The sequence below is a fragment of the Anabas testudineus genome, chromosome 2 (genome assembly GCF_900324465.2).
Source record: "Anabas testudineus chromosome 2, fAnaTes1.2, whole genome shotgun sequence".
In the NCBI taxonomy this organism is placed as follows: Eukaryota; Metazoa; Chordata; class Actinopteri; order Anabantiformes; family Anabantidae; genus Anabas; species Anabas testudineus.
In genome coordinates, this window is record NC_046611.1 from 22,373,002 (window position 1) to 22,391,799 (window position 18,798).

The 18,798-nt window shown below is 41.0% G+C and overlaps 1 protein-coding gene and 1 long non-coding RNA gene across 2 annotated transcripts in view; one reads left to right on the forward strand and one right to left on the reverse strand.

Moving 5' to 3' along the window:
- LOC113163104 overlaps nucleotides 1–4,280 on the forward strand; it is a 33,899-nt gene extending 29,619 nt beyond the window's left edge. Inside the window, exon 8 of the long non-coding RNA XR_003298871.1 lies at nucleotides 3,811–4,280. This is a non-coding gene — a long non-coding RNA (uncharacterized LOC113163104). The remainder of the gene's footprint in view (nucleotides 1–3,810) is intronic.
- A 7,101-nt stretch (nucleotides 4,281–11,381) lies between these two features.
- Nucleotides 11,382–18,543, reverse strand: insig1 (insulin induced gene 1). Its single transcript, XM_026363499.1, has 6 exons — nucleotides 18,278–18,543; nucleotides 17,790–18,140; nucleotides 16,151–16,275; nucleotides 15,783–15,949; nucleotides 15,060–15,159; nucleotides 11,382–13,122 (listed from the first exon to the last, which is right to left on the reverse strand). Exons 1-6 carry the CDS (start codon nucleotides 18,333–18,335, stop codon nucleotides 13,093–13,095), a joined length of 831 nt encoding a protein of 276 aa, XP_026219284.1. The 5' UTR covers nucleotides 18,336–18,543; the 3' UTR covers nucleotides 11,382–13,092.
- Between the last annotated feature and the right edge of the window lie 255 nt (nucleotides 18,544–18,798).

An 18,798-nucleotide genomic window follows, 5' to 3' on the forward strand; every position in this document is an offset into this window, starting at 1 on the left:
CTGGGGTTCCTGGCTTGCAGGGCAGGGAGGGATTCCTAATATAAAGAGGGATAGTACGTTTTTAATAGGCCCCTTTATTTTAAAACACCCAATAACATATATTTAACAAATGCAGCATGTTCCTCCCCTGATACTTTTTAGTGCACAGTTCAGTTTTAAAACATCAACTCAAAATTGGCTCATGTGAAGCCAGAGGAAACAACCCTATCAAAACAGGGCAAATGACCTCATATGGATGTGCTGGGCATCTGTAACGTGAACATCCTTGAAGCAACATGTGCTCCAATATTATCTCAAAGCGGACGTTTAAACAACACCGAAACCACTATTATCCGTTAGATATATCTCATAATATATACGCAAGAAAGGTTATTATAACACCTGTAAGGTGAAACTGGCACTAAAAGTCTTGTTAGTTTGTCCTGGCCAAGGTTAAATGCGGAAAGCACATTTGCTGCATGTCCACATGCTCACGTCTTAGCTGAGGGTGGAGTAACTGTATTTTCTTGAAAATTAAATTCAATCTCAAACATTTAAACCTTTTGTAAGAACGTTTTTTTTTCTTGATTGTAACGTGAGCGTTTGTCTATAATGATTTGCGGGGTGGCAATATTGCTTTCAGTCGGCTCATGACTGGCAACAAAACCTGTCAAAAACCGACATGCAAAGAGTGGAAATCTGCGTGATTTCAAACGCTCAAGGACGCGTGGAAAGTATTTGTGTTGCCGATATTCGCCGGTCGTGACGCTGCGGTCCGTCAAGAACTGGGTCTATATCCCTTTAAAAGAAATCAGTGATGCAAACAAACTGTTTTGTGCGCGGTGCTCGGGATACTGAGTCGCGCCAAAGACAAAACTTTGAGTAACTTTGCTGACCAGCGCTAAGTTCGCGTTTCTCCTCCCAGGACGCCACAGGGCTGCAGGGACGGCTCAGTCGCTTCTCCGCTGGGCGTTTGAACCCGGGCTGCGCGTAAAATAGATGGCATGGATGCAGACCAGAGGAGCAACAAGGCTGAGAGTGAGTGAGGAGCCTTTGAACATTTCACTTAGAAAGTCAGCTGCCTTCTGTTTGTTATTACAAGCACGTAGTGCTTTTTTCTTCTACTTTTCCGGGAGCGAGTGACACTTGGGTCGTAACAAATGTTTTAAATGATCATAGGGTGCATTAACCTATTTAATTGTGCAGTTTGGTTATTTGTGCGTCGTAGGCCAACCAGCCGTTATGATATATGGATGTTTTACTGTGTATAACTGTGCACATGCTGACTGTGCGCTTAGCGTCTTGGACAAAGGTTGGTTTTAAGCTCCAAACTGTTGTTTTAATTTATATCTGTGGCACGTTAAACCCTTTAATTTAAGCTTTAGTGTAAGCCAGGTTTTGTCCTGCGGGAAACATCCTACCCATGACTTTTCACGTGTTAAATACAGGCTTTGTGCAAATTGCAAAGCAATTATGGCGAGGTGTCATTGCATAAAGTATTTATTTGGAGTTAATCTGGGCTTGTGTTCAAAAGTGTCTGGACAGCTCGTGTGCACACAAATTCACAAAGTGCAACATCACAAGCTGATGCTGGATATTCCAGCAGTGTTCTTCAATTAAAAGTGATTGATTGTCATCTGATAATGCTGCTTTCTTGAACACTAAGAAACAAAAAAAAAAAACACCACTCTAAATCTACCTGTATTGACACCTCCCGTCCCTATCTTACATGTCCCCATGACAAAGGGCCCATCTAAGCTCTCCCGTCGGCTGCTGAAGTGAAAGTTGGGAGTGAAAGATGTAATTAGACAGGCCACTCTCATGCTGCGATTGTTTCTCACAAAGCGCAGATTAATGTTGAGCGCTAAATAAGCAGCAGACAATGGAGGCACAAACTGGCCGCTACCGCCTGGGCTTGGCCTCTAACCTCACAGCAAAACAGGGATGTCTGGAGGAAATGACACCATTTCAGGCTCTGAATTATATTAAGAGGCTGTGTGCACTGCAAAAAAATAAGCAGAAATCCTAAATTTCCTTAAAAAACTGACAAACCTGGCTCTTGTTTCACTTCTTTTCATTGTAAGCGCCGTTTTAAATCAGAAATATAGACTTGTTTGAAGGTAGCGGATAGAGAATAAAGGGGTTTAGACATACTGTATGTAGCATCCTAAAAAATATTAAAACGGCGTAAAGACGTCATCTGACGTTAGAGCAGTTTTAAGAAAGAAAACAACATTTTATGTCTCAGTATTAGACCACGTGTTTATTCTAAGCAGTGGACACCTTCCAGTCTTATGATCCGTGCTTTTGTCAGGTTTAGACACTACTAAGTTGCTCAAAATATAAAAGTATCTTGTTTTTAATTTACTAGGAAACCACTCACAGTCTTTGTTGGACTTACTGAGAGTTTCTAAACCAGGTTTACCTCCACATTAGGGAATGAAAAATATTCTGGAACATTTTGTTCTGGTTGGTTAAGGGTTAAACTATTGTCTTAGCATTCAAATGATTTCCCTTTACAGTAATGCTGTTTTTTTAATTTTTACTTTTTCTTGTCAGACATAATGATATAAAGGTATTAGTAAGTGTATGTTATAAGTCTGCCGTATTGTTGTTGGGTAGTTGTTGCCATCCTTGCGTTGTAGTGTGTACTGGTTTAGGCTACTGTTTTACTCCATTGGCTAGTAGCTTTACATAGTAAATTCCCATCATATGTAATCATTTCCCTTTCAATCCGCTTCCTTCATTCTTTTTCAAAATACTGATTCATACACAAAATAAGTGCCACTTTAAAGAAAAAGGCTTTTTTTTAATGGCGGCTGCAATGTTTTTATTTTTTATCTGTACCTATGCTGTCCACGCAGCAAATGGAAAAATGACTCAATAAATTCAGATGTTATTTTTCTTGCTGGTGACATTATCAGAAACCTTTGAAACACATGTATAATACTCAGGGCGTTATTGCGTGTATGTGTCCATCTGGCAGGCCGCACTGGCTGGTGTTACAGGCGTGTGCAGTGTGTGTTCAAATCACTTCAACACCTATGCATGTTTACCTGTCACATGTGCACAGGTCGTGGTCCAGTGTTGAGACTCATATGCACTCAGGTGAGGCTGGTTTTTACAAAGCCATTATAAAAAAACAAAACAAACTAATTCCTCTGTAGTCTAATGTGAGCAGAAGCGAGGCTTGGTCTGCCATCTCTTCACGTGTTGAGCACTGGAGCACAGAGGACTCCGTCAGGTTACCTTGTAACACCCGCCTGCAGCTCCACGTCAAATCACTAATCAATGAGGAGAAGTTTTAGAAAATACCTGTTACCACCCAGAGTATTTTTTTGCCAATACAGCGTTATGATCCAAACCGCAGCCCATTTTTCTTCCGCTTTAGTCTATATCGAGGGTTCCGCCCTATGGTTAAAGCATATTTGCTATGAATATATTCTGTTCTTGTTCAGGGAAGCAGGAAATATTGATCATTGTACATGTCATGTCTTTCAGGTTCTGCTAAATAAGTAGACGCCTCCGTTTTCTTCTCTCCTTTCTCTTGTTTGTTTTAAAAAGCACTGGAGCATCTCTTTTGCTTTGCAGGGAAGGGTTAATATATCCTGTTTTTTTAAAATCAATTCAAGGCTGCTAGCTCACTGTGTCAGCGTCTGATTTTGTTTCTATGCAGCCCATAAATCCAGCAACTGTGCCTATTTCATATTCACTTACAACCACCACCCCCACCCTCCCCCCACGCCCGCTCTCCCATCGCATGCATTGTGCGCATGTGCCCTGTCCTTGAGTTCCTATAACCTATTTTTTCCTCTGTATTTTCCTTGGTAGGATTGTCTGACACGTCACCAGCGCTCAGTACTATGGAGTACTACAAAAGGTGACGCGCAGAAGGAGGATTTGTGAATGGACGCCGTGATGTGTGCCAGCTCATAGATCAGAGGGCGGTGGGACCTCTGCAGATGCACCGTGAGCCTCCTACACCCCACCCTAGCCCAGCACCCCTCCTTCTCCCGGTCACCATCCCTCCCTCCAGATGAATGGGGTCTCTAAGACATCAGCTCTGTCACCATGCAGGGGTCAGACCAAATCCTCCAGCTTCCTGTGCCTTTCAAAACCTGAAAGCACGTCTCTCCTATTTGATGATCCTGTATGATTTTTTTGTTGCGCTTTTGTGGGCTGCCCCCTGTTTTTCATCCCGGGTCAGCCAAGAGCATGGCAGCCGAATTAGAAAAGATTAGAAGCGGGACTAATTGCGTGTAGCCTGCACTGCAAAAAGTCAGTCTACAAATGCAATTAATTAAAAAAAATAATAATACAGTTGGTAGATGGAGTCCACCTTTTTCTAATGGCCCATTGTTTTCCAAGCATTTCCAGGAAACAGGCCGTGTGCCAATGTGCCAGAGCTGCAGCTGTGCCACAACTGGACAAATGACAAGGAGCCAACAAATACTATTATTTAATCGCACTTGCCACTTGTGTCAAGATATGTTTGCTGCTGATTCACGTCACTGCTCAAATCCCGGTGAAATAGCTCGTAAAGATAAATTGTCTTACCTCCTAAACCATTCTTATTCTCCTACAAGTCATACGGTGATGTAAAGCTGGAGTTTGGCTTAGTGTTTTTATAAAAACACGCAGTCATGTGATACCTCTCACAGTCTAATTCCTTTATTTTTAATTTCTCTTGTTTGTGAGCCTTACAGATATCTTTGTGTGTCCCACTATCTAATCAGCATACATCACATTATGATGTCTATATAATTATTTTTTCCGTGGCGTTAATGTGTTTACAGAGAAATCCTCAGGAGTCGCCACGCTGCGGACTTTGGCGCTGCCGACTCTTCTGGTTTCAACCCTTTATAGGTTTTAATAACTCTTAATCCGTCTGATCGGTCTGGCGTAGATAAGTCTCATTTGAATTGGGATTGTTCTTCAGGAGCGGCTCCTATTTCTTCACAGAAGTCTCAAACAGCGCTGAGCACAAACAACCGCACCACCCTGAGCGCAATTAAGGCCTCAGTTAAATTAGATGATAGGATAATTGAATGCAACTGAGTTCCCATCAGAAAACTCCTGAATGCTCCATTAATGTGAGAAAAACGTTCAGTGGAGAGGCTGGTACATTATTTTAAAAGTAAATATCAGAAGAAGACAAATATCTAAGACGCGCATTTGTTAAAGGCAGGATGCAGTTATAACACTCATCGTATTTTTTAAATCTCATTTTTCACAAAAGAGACGATGTATTCGGAGAAAACCCTTCATTTTGTATCTGGGGGTCAATGTTGAGTTGTGTTGTTTGCGAAATAAGAAACTTATGAACAACACTAATGTAAAAAAAAAACGCTAAGACAATAATTGAAACGTGGCCCGTTTGATACATTTCTGTTGAGTTTTGGTCTCAGAAAATGTTTGTGACGTGAAAAATGTAGTTTGAACAAAGCTGGTTTCAGTGTATAAATCCTAAATGGTTTGCTCAGTGTTTCAAATGTTTCTCATTTGGTGGAGGTTAAGTGGTCCAGGTTGGACTCAAATAAAATATAAAAACAGTACCAAAAGTGAAGTTACAATAAGAAACCTCAGTGAAACTGCTAAATGGACGCTCACAGCAGCAGGTCTGTGACTTAGGCTACTGTAATTATTAATGTGGTATTTAAAAAAAAAAATAAAAGAAAACTAGGTGTGCTGTTTTGAAACAGCTCGTCCTAAATTATTGCTTTAAGTTCCAGTGACAATAGATAAAAAAAGGTTAAAGAGAAAACTCCGATTACTAAGGGAAAAATAAAGAGGGCGCACACAACTTTAACTTTCCATATACGAGTGAATGAGGAGCGTTTATGTCCACAATCCCTTTGCGTTTTTCTACAACTTAAACAGGATTGTTGGCCTCTGATTCAAGTGTGAGAATAAACAGACTGGACTTAAATAAAGTCACTGTCCTGGTGCAGGTAGGTAAACGGGGTCCTCGTCTGTGTGAAACTCAACTGGTGGCAGCTCCTCACTGTCCTCCACATTTTTTGCAGGACAAGATTTCACATCTTACTTGGGACAGCAAAAAATGAAGTGCACGTGGTGGCTATTTCCGTAAGGTTAATGGGTTTACATTCTCAGTCATACAGAACAAACAGGCTGCCATGCGTCATGGGAGGGAGTCCAGAGGGAAGAAGGTGGCTAGGGGTGGTGGTGGTGGTGGTGGTGAGGGGGCATTTATGAATGAAAATGTGCCGCTAAACAAGGCTCCAAGAAAGCAAGTGTAATGTAAAAGGCACTAAAGCAGCAGCGGTGCACCGCAGTCCACCTGATCTCCTGTGACCCCTGTTCATTCAGCTCATCTCCACTCCTTGGCCCTTAATGTTTATGGTCCCCCCCCCCATGCTTCATAGATGCTTTACAGGTTTTGGATCGTCCTCATGCTTCGTGCACCTGTCTCGCTTTTAGAAGCAGGAGGGGAAACAAGTGGGAGAGAGAGAGACAGACAGCTGGAAAGCACTTGCTGCAGAATAAACTCGTATTTGTAGCCTAGTCTGCAAAAAGAGATTTCTTTGTGAACAGCCTGGAAATTAAAAGAAGAACGGACTCTTACAGTAGATTCAACCTGTAGCCTGTTTCAGTGAACTGTATGTGTTTCTGGACAGTGGGGAAAACGAGTAGAAGCAGCAGTAGATGTGATTTTGTCATTTGTAAGGAGTAAAATAACCCAGCATTATCACAGTATTAGTATTTTTTTTTTCAGCTGATGTTTTCTGTTTTCAGACCTCAGCTGATTCTAAAAGCGAGAAACAATTTCTGTTATGTCTCCGGGTCCGGTGTGCCACTTTAATTATAGTGGAAAGAGGTCACTCATAAGCGGTTATTCGACCCCTCTCCCTGTGTGGCATCGCGCCCTGCGCCGTTTCGCCAAAATAGTGCTGCTGGACTCCCCTGAAAGCGCCATGTGCGACGCAGTCCCTCTCCTCTCCCCGTGTGCACCTGAGTTGTTTTTACCCCCCCCCCAACCGCAGATATGTTGTGAATTTGTCACTTATCAGCGGGCAGGCTGTCAAAGGGCATTTTAGGAGCAATAAGTTTCCCAGATGGTTTTAGCCTGCCAACTTTGTGCACCCCTCAGCAGCCAGATGAATAGACTGCATGCCTGTTGCTTCCCAGAAATGTCTCTTACGCCTACTAATGAAGACTAATTAAAACATAACAAACATAGACCTTTAGTGCATCCTAAGTAGGGCTGCAAGCATAATTTGGATTATGCAACTGAAGTCTCTATGCTTTGATAATATTCATGTAGGTGACACAGGACATATTCCTTAGATGTGTTTATTTAAATAGCTGAAGATCTGTGTGATTCCAGGTCTGTGGAGCCCCACAACAGGTGTCTGGGCTTGTTAAGCGCACACAGACTGACTCACCTAGAAACTGCTTTACATATTTGATCATTTGATAAGTATGTGTTACAGTTAGAGGACCTCTCACAGAGCTAATCTTAAAATGTGATGAATTCAGACTGAGCGTACTATCATACGCACACATACTAAGGATCAGGTATGGATGTTGGTGTAAATTCTTGGGCTACTCCCTGTTTGTGAGTTGTTCACAAGGTGCAGACTTTTTTGTTGTCTGCCCCTCAGGATACACCACGCTGTGGAAACGCTCACCTTGATTTATTCCATTACCTTTTATTCAGTTGTTATTATTACCCTGGTTGATTTCAGAGTCTGATCTGGGCTGTAAGATGCACTGGGTGTGTTTAATTTACACTGGGAAGGATTTGTTTGGATGGCATGCATAATGTGCCATCACCTGAGGTTTATGCTGTCATTTTATTATTGTCCTGCGGAGGAAGAAGAGGAATCAACGGGAATGGCACACAAGGCTGAGCATGCTGACTGAACTGATAAATCCCACTGAGACATGGACTGTTGTTTACACTGTTGAAGATGATCGTGTCTCTTTAGTGTATTCCCTGTTTTTATGTTTCGCTTTCATTCTTTTTTATTTCCCTGTGATTTCACGTAGAGCTCTGGAGGACCGATCACCAAAAAAGTCCACTTAAATGAATAAATAAAGAAAAGGTGTGAATGGATAGATGGAGGAGGCAGAGTGCAGCATGAGACTGCCATTTGAATGGGATCTGAGAGGTAATTTGAGCTAAAATGGAGTCCACTTCTGAGCCACTCACACAGGCCCCCATGGCATCCACTGTAATTCATTATTCCTGGCCAGCACAGGGAGAGGCAATGAGGGAAGGCAGAGGACAGGAGTGGACCCAGCTCCGGTGTAATGAAGACTCAGTAGACCTAAACGAGTCTCTCTCTCTCACACACACACACACACACACACAGTCTTTCATTATATATCAGGACATTAATCCCACTGACGACCTTTTGGCAGAGAAATAAGAGTGTGCAGTGATTTTATCCACATTCACTCCATTTCATTGACCTTTTCTATCATGCATGTGACTGCCCGCTCACTGCGGTCTGAGATAAATATTCCAGGAATAATATTTCTTTGCTTGTGTTAAATAAATCACTGGATCTGGATTTGTATGTGCATCAGTGGTTTTATGAAAATCTGTACTATTAAAACACACCCACAGATACTCCGGTTCTCTCCTTCTTTTGCATAGTTGGACATTTATTTTGGATTGATAGAACCTATTAAATCCACTGTCTGTGTTTTGTCTTCAAGGCTTCAGAGATTTGTTGTCTAAAAAATGTCTTCATAAAGTAGATGCCTACGTTTGGTAAACCTTCTGCAGGGTAAGATGAGACAATGCACGATGTTGTTGTTCCTTGTGCTTCCAGTAGGGGTCCATAGATGGTCATGGTTATAACGTCCATACAAGCTAAGAAGATAAATACTGTCATCTGGTGGTAACAAAAGCCATCACTACTTAGCAGACAGCGTCCTAATCCAACAGCATACTGTATGACTTACTCCTCCAGAGTGTCCCTGATATGTGATATCTTATGCTTCTCTGCCACCTTAATGCACGTTTTACTTTTCAACATCAGTTTAGCAAGAGAGTATGAACATTTATGAAAGCAGCTGTCAAGACTTCTTGTCACGGCACACGTGTGTGTGTGTTACAGTCAGAGAAAGGTGACAGGAGCCTCCTCAGGGAGGAAGTTTTCTACAGAGACCCATGTTCAGTGGGAGACAGATTATCTGCCTCCAGCAAGGACAGGACTGATGGTGGAGGAAGTATTCAGCAGGTGAGGCCACTGGCTCCTAACGTAAGGGCCAAGCTTTCCGCTACAAATCACGAGATGAACCGGAGAGATTGTCAGATGATAAATGAACAAAAAAAACCTTCTACTAAACCATCTTATAATAAGTTTCTTAATTATATATTATTTTGCCAATTCTAACCTCAAATAGTCATTTAAATAAAATGATGAGATGTTAAGAGGACGTCGTGTTTATTTTCAAGTAGAGTGGGGTACCTGATGTTCGTATGATCTCTTAGAGCTGCTTTAGATTCATGTAGATGTTTTACCTCTAACCTTAAAGCTTTGTCATAATCTTAATATTTTATCAATAGACTAAACCACTTTCCAATCCAGTCCTGTGATTTCTCAATGCTACAGTATTCTGTAGTTATAATTACAATCTATATTAAATATAAACATTTGCATATCTTTTTTTCATATCTACTCCTCAGGTATTTTTCCTGTGAGGACTCTGATAATACATTACTGATTGGATTCAAAGACAATCATTTTACATGCTATGACGTGGGAGAATGAAAATGTTCAGACATCCAGTATCTCACCTAACAGACTTATCAAAAAACACGATTCTAAGACAAAAAGTTTGTAAGTGTTTGTAAAAAAATAACTTAAAATGCTCATCTTTGAGCGCAGAATTGTTCAGTTTTCCCATCACTACCTTCATGTTTACTGGCAGTTGACTCACTGCATCAAATTAGAGGCTTAGTATCAGAAATTTCAAAGTCACAAAGGTGCTGCAAGGAGATGAAATTGAACTGTCTACCAGGCTAACCTATAGGAGGCGCAAATCAATACATCAGATGGGCCCAGACTGTCTTCTTGCCTTGAAGGGAGGACAGAGAGAGTAGTAGAAAAGGAGGGGGGGGGGTCTTTTGGCAATAATAACATGCTCTAATGGAGTCTTTCAGTTTGCTGTGGCTGAAAATGAAAGGAAGTTGAAGCCCGGCCAAAGAAGAGGAGACTAAAAGAGGAGAGAAGTAACGTGTGGCAGTGAATCATTGCCCTGTCAGATAGATGGATATAGATAGACGGAGAGATGCATATATTATATATTATATTTATATATATATATATATATATATATAAAATATGGACACACAGAAAAAGAACATACATAGATGTATAGAGAGACTCCCAGAATGGGGCTCTGATTCAGAATAGCACACATATTGGCCCCACTCCCAGAAATTTCCCCCAGTGCAAAAGGTTAACTGTCAGTCCCCCGCTAGGTATAAATAGAAGTCTGCCCTCCAGAAAGGCGTGTTCAGGAGGGGGTAGACAGAGGAGGGAGGTGGGCCAGTTCCTCCTGATCCCTGGCAAGAGGTGGGGGTAGTTTCAAGGATTTTCTAAGGGGGGCTGTGGGTGGTTATGTGCTATAGAGGAGAGAGAGAGGGAAGATGCAGCCAAACATTGTAACGGCTCTAGAGACTGACAGAGACCCCAGACAAAAGAGTGCCCTCGTCTATTCAACTTGGGCGTGACAGCAGACCCAACAAATGCCATCATCAGAACCCCAGAAAGCTCCAGTCCAATTGAGGCGCTGCTGCTTTTTACGCCACAGAAAAACTAACTAACAATCTGAGGGCTATTGAGATGTTGCTAGTATCTAGTAATCAACTACAAAATGAACGGCTGCAGCTCAGATTGTATCGAGTTTATGTCACTGGAAGTGAAGACAGAGGTCGAACTACCTTTAAGTCTATATATATTTTAGGAATTCATCTCGGTTTAAAATCCTTTAACCCAGTCCCACGTGTGAGTAAAGACTATACACAGATTTCCTTATCAGGTGTTTTTATTTTTCACTTATATCCAAGGTAGCAAAAAAAAAAAGATACACAGCTAAAATATCAGACACACAAAAAACTCACAAAAAAAAAAAAAAGGTGCTTCACCATCTCAAAAAAATAAAGCTTTCTCTTCAGAATAGCACACCTGAATGTACGCAGATTTAACCTGAAGTCATCTGCCAGAAAAAGTATTTAAAAAAATAAATCATGTTCCTTAGATAATGCTACTGAATGAAATTCTTAGAACAGTTTGACACCGTTTGACATTTCTTTATGTTGTCTCTCTGGTGAGAGTCATTGGTATTGACTCTAAAAGGCATGAAATCTCTGACAAAGTCTATATTCACAAAAAGATGTTATTGCTTTTTTGTGAAGTATCCACACTGCATATACTTACAAGTTATACGTTTATTTAGCCGTTGTCAGAAATTATAATAAATAAGGAAGAAAAATCGGCTCATGTATTTTATGATTGCACTTAATCCTCTAGACCCCCAAACATTAACTAACACACAGTAGGTCTAGTAAGGTAATAACACCTGCATGATTACACAGGCAAGCCATTATACATACAAGCAGTAATGTCAATATGTTTGTACAAATGATAAAACTAAACTGTTATAGTGACAAAAGCACTACATTCTATAATACACAGGCAATCACAGATTGCAAATTTTACATCATAATGTCCTGCTGTGTCCTTCAACCAGTGTATGCTCCCGATGTGCTTCAAAGTGGCAAATGCTCATGTTAACACAGTAAAGTCTTGGTGGGAATCACAGGTGCATTACACAAGATATTCAAAACCCGGGGACAAAGTTAAAAATGGGCAATGGGAAGCATTTCAAACTGGTATAACAGCGAAGTTATAGTTTAACTTACTCATAATACATTCTTTCGAAACATGGTGGTTTTCCTCATTCGTTTCAGTCCACAGTAATGCTGGGATGTCACATTTCAACCGACGTACAAACCAACAATCTCAAACCTTCTAGACACAGACCAATACTGTCGGATACTGACATTTTCAGAGTGGCTTTCTTAAAAATAAGAACTGTGATCTTGTGCTGATACTATTCACAGATAATTGATCATTTCCATTGAGGAACCTAAATGATCTGCAGTGTCCCCATCAGATAGATCAACACTCAGTATATCATAAAAGTGAATATCTCTCCGTACAAATTGGTAGTAAACTAATTGGCACCTCTATACTTTCATCTCCATTTCATGTTTTATTTATTCAATCTACTATCCTCTTCATTTGTATCATGTTTTATAGTCACCTTGAAGGAAGAGTTCACCATTTTGCGTATTGATTTGCTTTCCTCTGAAGAATTAGATTGAATTTAAGCTTGAATTCCACTATTGCATGTTTAGTTTGGTGAGCTTTAGAGTGCGGGTAGAGGAGCTATTAGTTTCCTTCCACTTATAGTTTATGTACTAAGCTAACTGACTGACTCTAGCTACATACTGAGCATACATATATTTGAGTAGTATCAAATAAGTATTTGGTTTGATTGGGAACATACATCTCTCACGGATGCCACTGACCTTATTTTTGCGGGAGAGTGAAGACAGATTTGTTGCCCACTCACACAGCGTTTCCCTTTTATGTTTATGTTATGTTTAGGCTAAAACAAAAACTAAAACAGACATTATAGCCCCCCCTCCCTCCCCAACATATAATTTCTGCAAAGATCAAGACACATCCACGCCAAAGCACACACGCACACACGCTTCCACTCTATCCTCTAAGAAGATACATACTTCCAGCATAAAATTAAAACCAGTCAACAGCTCACTTAAAAAAATACAACAAAGTCGTCAAACACTGTCCTCTGGTCTAGTGTGAAGGAAGCCTTAATGCTAATGGAGTACAACAGAGATCGGAGAGGTTGTTTGGCCACAAGGAGGACATGGCACGTAAGATGAGGGGCTTTACTGACCCGCACTTTGTTATGAGAACAGGGGATGAAGTCAAAATGACAAAAGTCTTTTTTTCCCTCCTGTTATTCTTGTCATTCTTCATATCATTAGGTAATTTTTATGTTTCCTATAATTCATCTGGCTTTCTGCACGGCCACTGCTCAGTCCATGTGGGGTTTCTCAACACCACCCTGAGGGGAGACAGAGAAAAGAACGGTGTTAATAACAAATCAGTGAATCTCTAGTTGTGAAGTCACATAGTTTTCAAACAGTTGAAATAAAGAGGCTCAAATCAAGCACCATTATTGTGTTCAGGAAGTGGCTAAAGTCAGCTTCACATAAGCACTGAAGTAGACTTCCTATCCTTATAGTTAGAGCACTTGTGCAGAGAAACATCAGTAATTGAATTCATTACATTTTTGAAACCACTGTAATATTCTGATGTGTAGAAAACTGTTTTAGGAAATCTTTATCAGCATCAGGTGTCATTTACAAGCATCAGTTTGAGAAGTTTCCTGTGAACTCAAGGCCGCAGCCAAAACCGAAAACCCAAGTGGACAATTTCCTGATTATAACTCCATGAATTAACCAGCACAACTTTGAATGTCATAGTCGTGGTTAAAGACTGAAACTTTTTTCTTTCAGTTCCTGCTTTGGATGGAAACTGAACATTTGAAACAAATAGGGGAAGAAAGTACATCCATAACTGCTGTAAAATTACACCTATTGAAGCAGATCTAAAATGTGTTGGGCAGATAAAGCTTTTTTTTAAATTTATATTCACCGTGGTTCATGGTGCCAAACAGATTGTTACACTGTAACTGGATTAAACCTAAAATTAAATGAAAAAAATCACCTAAAAAGCTATTGTGAGGAAAAAAAGTCTCTCTGCTTTTCCTGATCCTCCTCATAAATGACCCACTGAAGCAAAAGGGAGAAAACCACCAGAACAAAACCACGAGTGTAGGCTTGTGCCAACATTCCTCAGGCCTCATCACAAACAAAAACAACAAGTAGCAAATGACCCTCTGGTCAGCCGAGTCCTGACTGGCTCTGTGTCTCGCCATGACTGTGAAAAACAACAGCCCTTAATCTGCTTTCACGCTTTCACTGAGTCAAACTGAGGGAGTGACGGGACTCTTACTTTACAGACAGAATGAGGTGAGGCTTCTGGGCAGAAAGCTTAATGAAGACATCAAAGCTGACTTGATGGGATAATTATGAGGGAAGGTGGGCGTCTAAAGCTTTGTGCGCAACTTTAACCCATTCGACAACGTTATCTGCTGTTGCAGTTCAGCTAGATCGTTGCAAATGAAGCGCGTGTTATGCAGCGGAGTCTTTAGAAGTGATCATTTTCAGTTCAGCTGCTCACAGTGCAGAGGAGTTAAACAGACAGAGGCGTTTGAAGGTTGCCACAGATGAACGTGCAGGGGTTATTTCTGCAAATATGAAGCAGCGAAATCTTTCCAAACATCACACAGGATCCCAGATCACAGATGTTTACCCCTGATTATATTATTAATTCTTGGCACATTGAAAAAAGCCTCCAGATTAAGATCAAGAGTATCATGTGACTGTAAAACATTCCACAGGCACTTTCGGTGTTGAAACTGGTTTGCTAGCTGTAGAGGTAAACAAACAGTTCACCCCAAAGCTGCCATCCAGTGACAGCACTGATGCACAAATACCCTCAGTGGAAGATTCAACAGCATATTCATTTTCTTTCTGACAAGTAGCTACCTAAAAACATGGCGAGCTGTAGTCATGACCACATTAAAGAGTTAACGTTGGACAAACTAGCAGATAATAAAATAAATACTCATCTCACAGACCCAAAACCCAATTGTTTAATTTATTTATGAGGAATTCACAAATTTGGTGAATAAATTATTTTGACCCAGATATGTGAAGAACAATTTTCAACTATATAACAAACTGGTGTGTGTCTTATGCTTGACACAGTTATGACACAGGTATGAAAGCTTCCTTTTTACATTACCTAAAGGCATGTTGAGGCGAGAATCATTCCAAAGTCTGCCACGTAATGCTCTTATTTTCTAATTCCAATAAATATGTATTTTACTCCTTACATATCACACTGTATATTGTGAAAAGTTGCAAACTTTACCATGGCAAGTTGTCGTCCTATGTTTCCCACGGTAACACCGCCTGAGAAGAATATACATGGGAGCCAGGAGCGTACATACAAGAAGTCTGGGGATGTGTACCTGAAAGACAAAAAAAAAATCATATTAAATATAATTCTTGTATTGCATAGTAAGCCTATGATACTCTTGTTTAACTGACCTTTACCTCTGACGCCTCTGATGAGGGTCAAAATAAATCACACTTGCCAAAGTTAAACCTGTTATGCTGAAATATAATTTCATGCATATAATTATAACTATCATTATCTCCCCTTGCCTTCCCCCATCTCTATTTCTGTTTTGTAAAATTAGTGTGATCTACAGATGCCTTTTGAACCTCTTGTTTTAATGGAACCAGTCTTCTTGGTCAGTTCCTCAGCTGTGTATTATTTTCATCATATGCCACTAAAGCAGGTAGGAGGGCCAGTTATTTGGCGTCCCAGAGAAAAAGGGAAGAATGAAAATATACAGTAACTCAGTACTCTTTGTGTGTTATCTGTGCTTAGCTACTACTTGAGCTACTACTTGAGCTACTGTGTCTACTTCCTTTACACCAGGGCGTGTTAAACAACATTGTTTTTGTTGTTGGTGTAATATGTAATCAGGAATTAGTGACGACACAGCTCTTGTGACTGATTATTGTAGTCAGTCTTAGTTTTGTTTCCTCATAATGAAAATGTGGACGACATTAGTTTCTGACTTACTGGTAGACTCCATTGTAGACCAGCAGCTGTGTGATCACTGTAGCTAAGAAGGCAGTGGTGATGCCCAGGCCAAAGCCGCTCCTGGACCGGTCAAATGTCCACCACAGGCCCAAGGACAAGGCTGCCAGTGTTAGCGAGAGCTGCACGTTGTTATCAAAGTCTAGTTTCTGTTACCAGACAGTTAAGGAGGAATTCAAACAGTATAATCCAAGCAAAGAATTGCTTACTAGTCAAATATTTGTACAACCTTCTAGCACCAAGTTAGAGTAAAGGGTAAAACAGGACATCCTATTGCTTTAGGTAATGTCCACACCAACAATGGAAAGGCAAATATGTCTCTGTGGTGACTTTGGTACAAAAAAGGATACAACACTGGCGTGGTTGATGCCGACAAACACTGCAACGCATCTCATGACGCTGGCCCACTCCCTCTTGAACTTGTGCGGTTCTCCCAAATGACTGTCGAGGCAGGGATACAGCAGGCCGATAACAGCTGTGAGAAGGAACAAGCAGAACCGAATTACACAAGATAAGCAAAAATCTGTCATAGAGCTGCTGAGTGGGGTCATTTGCTGAACATGAGTTTCCATAACTTGTAGCTCATTTATATAACTACAGTACACATAAATACACACCGCTACCATAACAATATACACTTACTGTATTTCAGTAGCCTCTTAAATTTGTTCTGCCTTTTTGTTTGATTGCAAGTGCATTTGATTTAATTCCTGATTTTGTGTAATATAAAGCTCTGGTTTTGCTTTTCGCACTTCTCCAATTTGCCAATCAAGTTAAACCAACTACAGATGTCCCCTTTTAACTATTTTTGATCACATGCATTGTTAAAGTGCCAAACTTACTCTTTACTCTATAGACTTAACATTTATTTAAAACAGTACCTGACTAATTTTAGACTGATTTTTCAGTGAGAAGACTGCTGAGCAATAAGCTAGTTATAATTCTAACAGGAGAATATTATTGAGGGTTAGATCTGAATTGTTGAAAAGTTCTCAATTTATTAAAATAGTTTATTTATCAGGGAAAAATACCGAACATTTACTGTTTCTAGCTTTTAAATGTGAGAACCTGATGCCTTTATCAGCACTCTAAGTTGAGTATCTTTCTGTTAGTCAGACAAAACATGATATTTAAAGACATCACCAGTGGCTCTGGAAATATAGTAAAGGTCATTTTTATGTATTTAATTATATTATTCAAAATATTGCCCTAACTGAGACTAGTGGACACAATCAAAGCAAATGTTCCTGTAAGTTTACTGTGGCTCTACAGTAAATACTGAGTGCTAAAGACATGTAGTTTATACAGTAAAGCCCTAAACAAGTCCTTACATGGCTCAGAGAGACATGAATAAAACACTGACTGATGTCAACACTAAGGACATGAAGCCATTTGTCTACTGTGTATCACATGGGGGGAGGAGCACAGGGTGGAGTCTAGTTTTTTTTTCTTTCCCATTTCCGGGTTCCTGGCCTTAAAGCCCCTCCCCCTCGGCTCACCCGTTATGACACCAGCCAATCAGCGCCCTGCTCACCTCGTGTCCGCCTGTTGCGACCAATCAGAGCGCGAGAATCTCTACCATCTGTACAAATCGTTTTTTTTTTTACTTAGTGGAGTTGCACATAAAAATCATCATGACTAGGGCATCCTTATATAATAGCAAACAAAAACAAAGCCGAATGGTGATTCATTACCGCCTGATCATACGTAGCTGATAATACTGGCAATTATGGGAGCGCATTGTCTTTTTCAGCCTCACGGAGTTTAAAATGCCACGATTTGACTGCTTAACATTGTCTGTGGTGAAAATAAGCCCACTGAGGGGATTTCCAGCCCACAGATGATTGTTAATAACATTTGAATGCGTTTCTTCTTCATTGTGATTTCCTATTTAACCCCTCCCCTGCCACACTGCTTTGTCCCAAACTTAGCTCCAAACTGCGGACAAACTATTTCTAACACTCATCAGTATTAGTGTTGTCTGCTCACCTGCTCCTGTGCCACAGCACGGTGGGATCCACCAGGCAGAGGAAAACAGAGTTGTCATCACCTCCTCGGGGAACAGGGTGACATTTCTTTGTATCTGCAGCAAGTTGAGCACCAGGGCGAGGAACACTCCGACCGTGAAGAGGACGAGACCGCGGCGGATCAAGTTGGCCGTCCACACGTCGTGCAGGGACCCGTAGGCATGGCTGAGCACCGAGGTGATGATGGACATCATTTCTTCTGCTTTAGATGCCAACCAGTTTGCGCCAGCTGATGGATTCTTAGTTTCAACCCTCGATGTACAGGAGCAGCTCCAGCAGTGCTCTTCTAATCTGGGCATTTGGCACTTTTGGACTGAAGGAGGAAATGTCACTGTCAGCTCACAAGTGTAGATACAACGAGAACTAGACAAAGTGTTGGTTTTCTCAGTTCTTCTGAAGTTAGACTACAGTAAAAGAGAGAGAATAAAAGCTGTGATCACTGCTCCTTACTTTGATTTCCAGACGTCTTCAGTGTCTGGTCCACAGAGAAACCTCCACTCTTGTTCATGCGCGCCTCAGCAAATGATTAAGCCAAGATCCCCCTCCTTCCTTTCCTGTTCTTTTTTCACGACGAGGACTGCAATCACGTTGTTTTGTTCACATCGTTGTCGAAAAGACGACAGAGCACTGCTCCATTTCACGGCGCCGATCTCATAGCGGGGACGAGCGCTTCCTCTGCAGACAACAATCACAGCTGTGTCGGGTGAGAATCGGCAGCCAATCAGAGCGCGGCGGCTGATATGACGTGACGCCACCCCACCGCCCCCTTCGTCCGGGACACACGCACAGACCAGGAGGCTGCAGAGCTGAAGTGAAAGTGGAAACAGAGGACTGCTTCAAAACATATGTAGGCTAGCTCTCACCATGCAGAGTCAAAATACAAATGAAAAAAAAAAATCAAAAGAAAAAATAAACTAGATGCTATGAGAGCAAATACAGGAGGCAACAGAACAGTGCACTGAAAAGTTATT

What these genes read in the sequence shown, in the direction of transcription:
- insig1 (XM_026363499.1), bottom strand. Translation starts at nt 18,335, where the DNA reads ATGAACAAGAGTGGAGGTTTCTCTGTGGACCAGACACTGAAGACGTCT. An exon ending in GCATCAACCACGCCAGTGTT is followed by an intron (nt 15,950 to 16,150) that starts GTATCCTTTTTT and finishes GTCTGGTAACAG; the next exon opens with AAACTAGACTTTGATAACAA. An exon ending in GTCTACAATGGAGTCTACCA is followed by an intron (nt 15,160 to 15,782) that starts GTAAGTCAGAAA and finishes TTTGTCTTTCAG; the next exon opens with GTACACATCCCCAGACTTCT.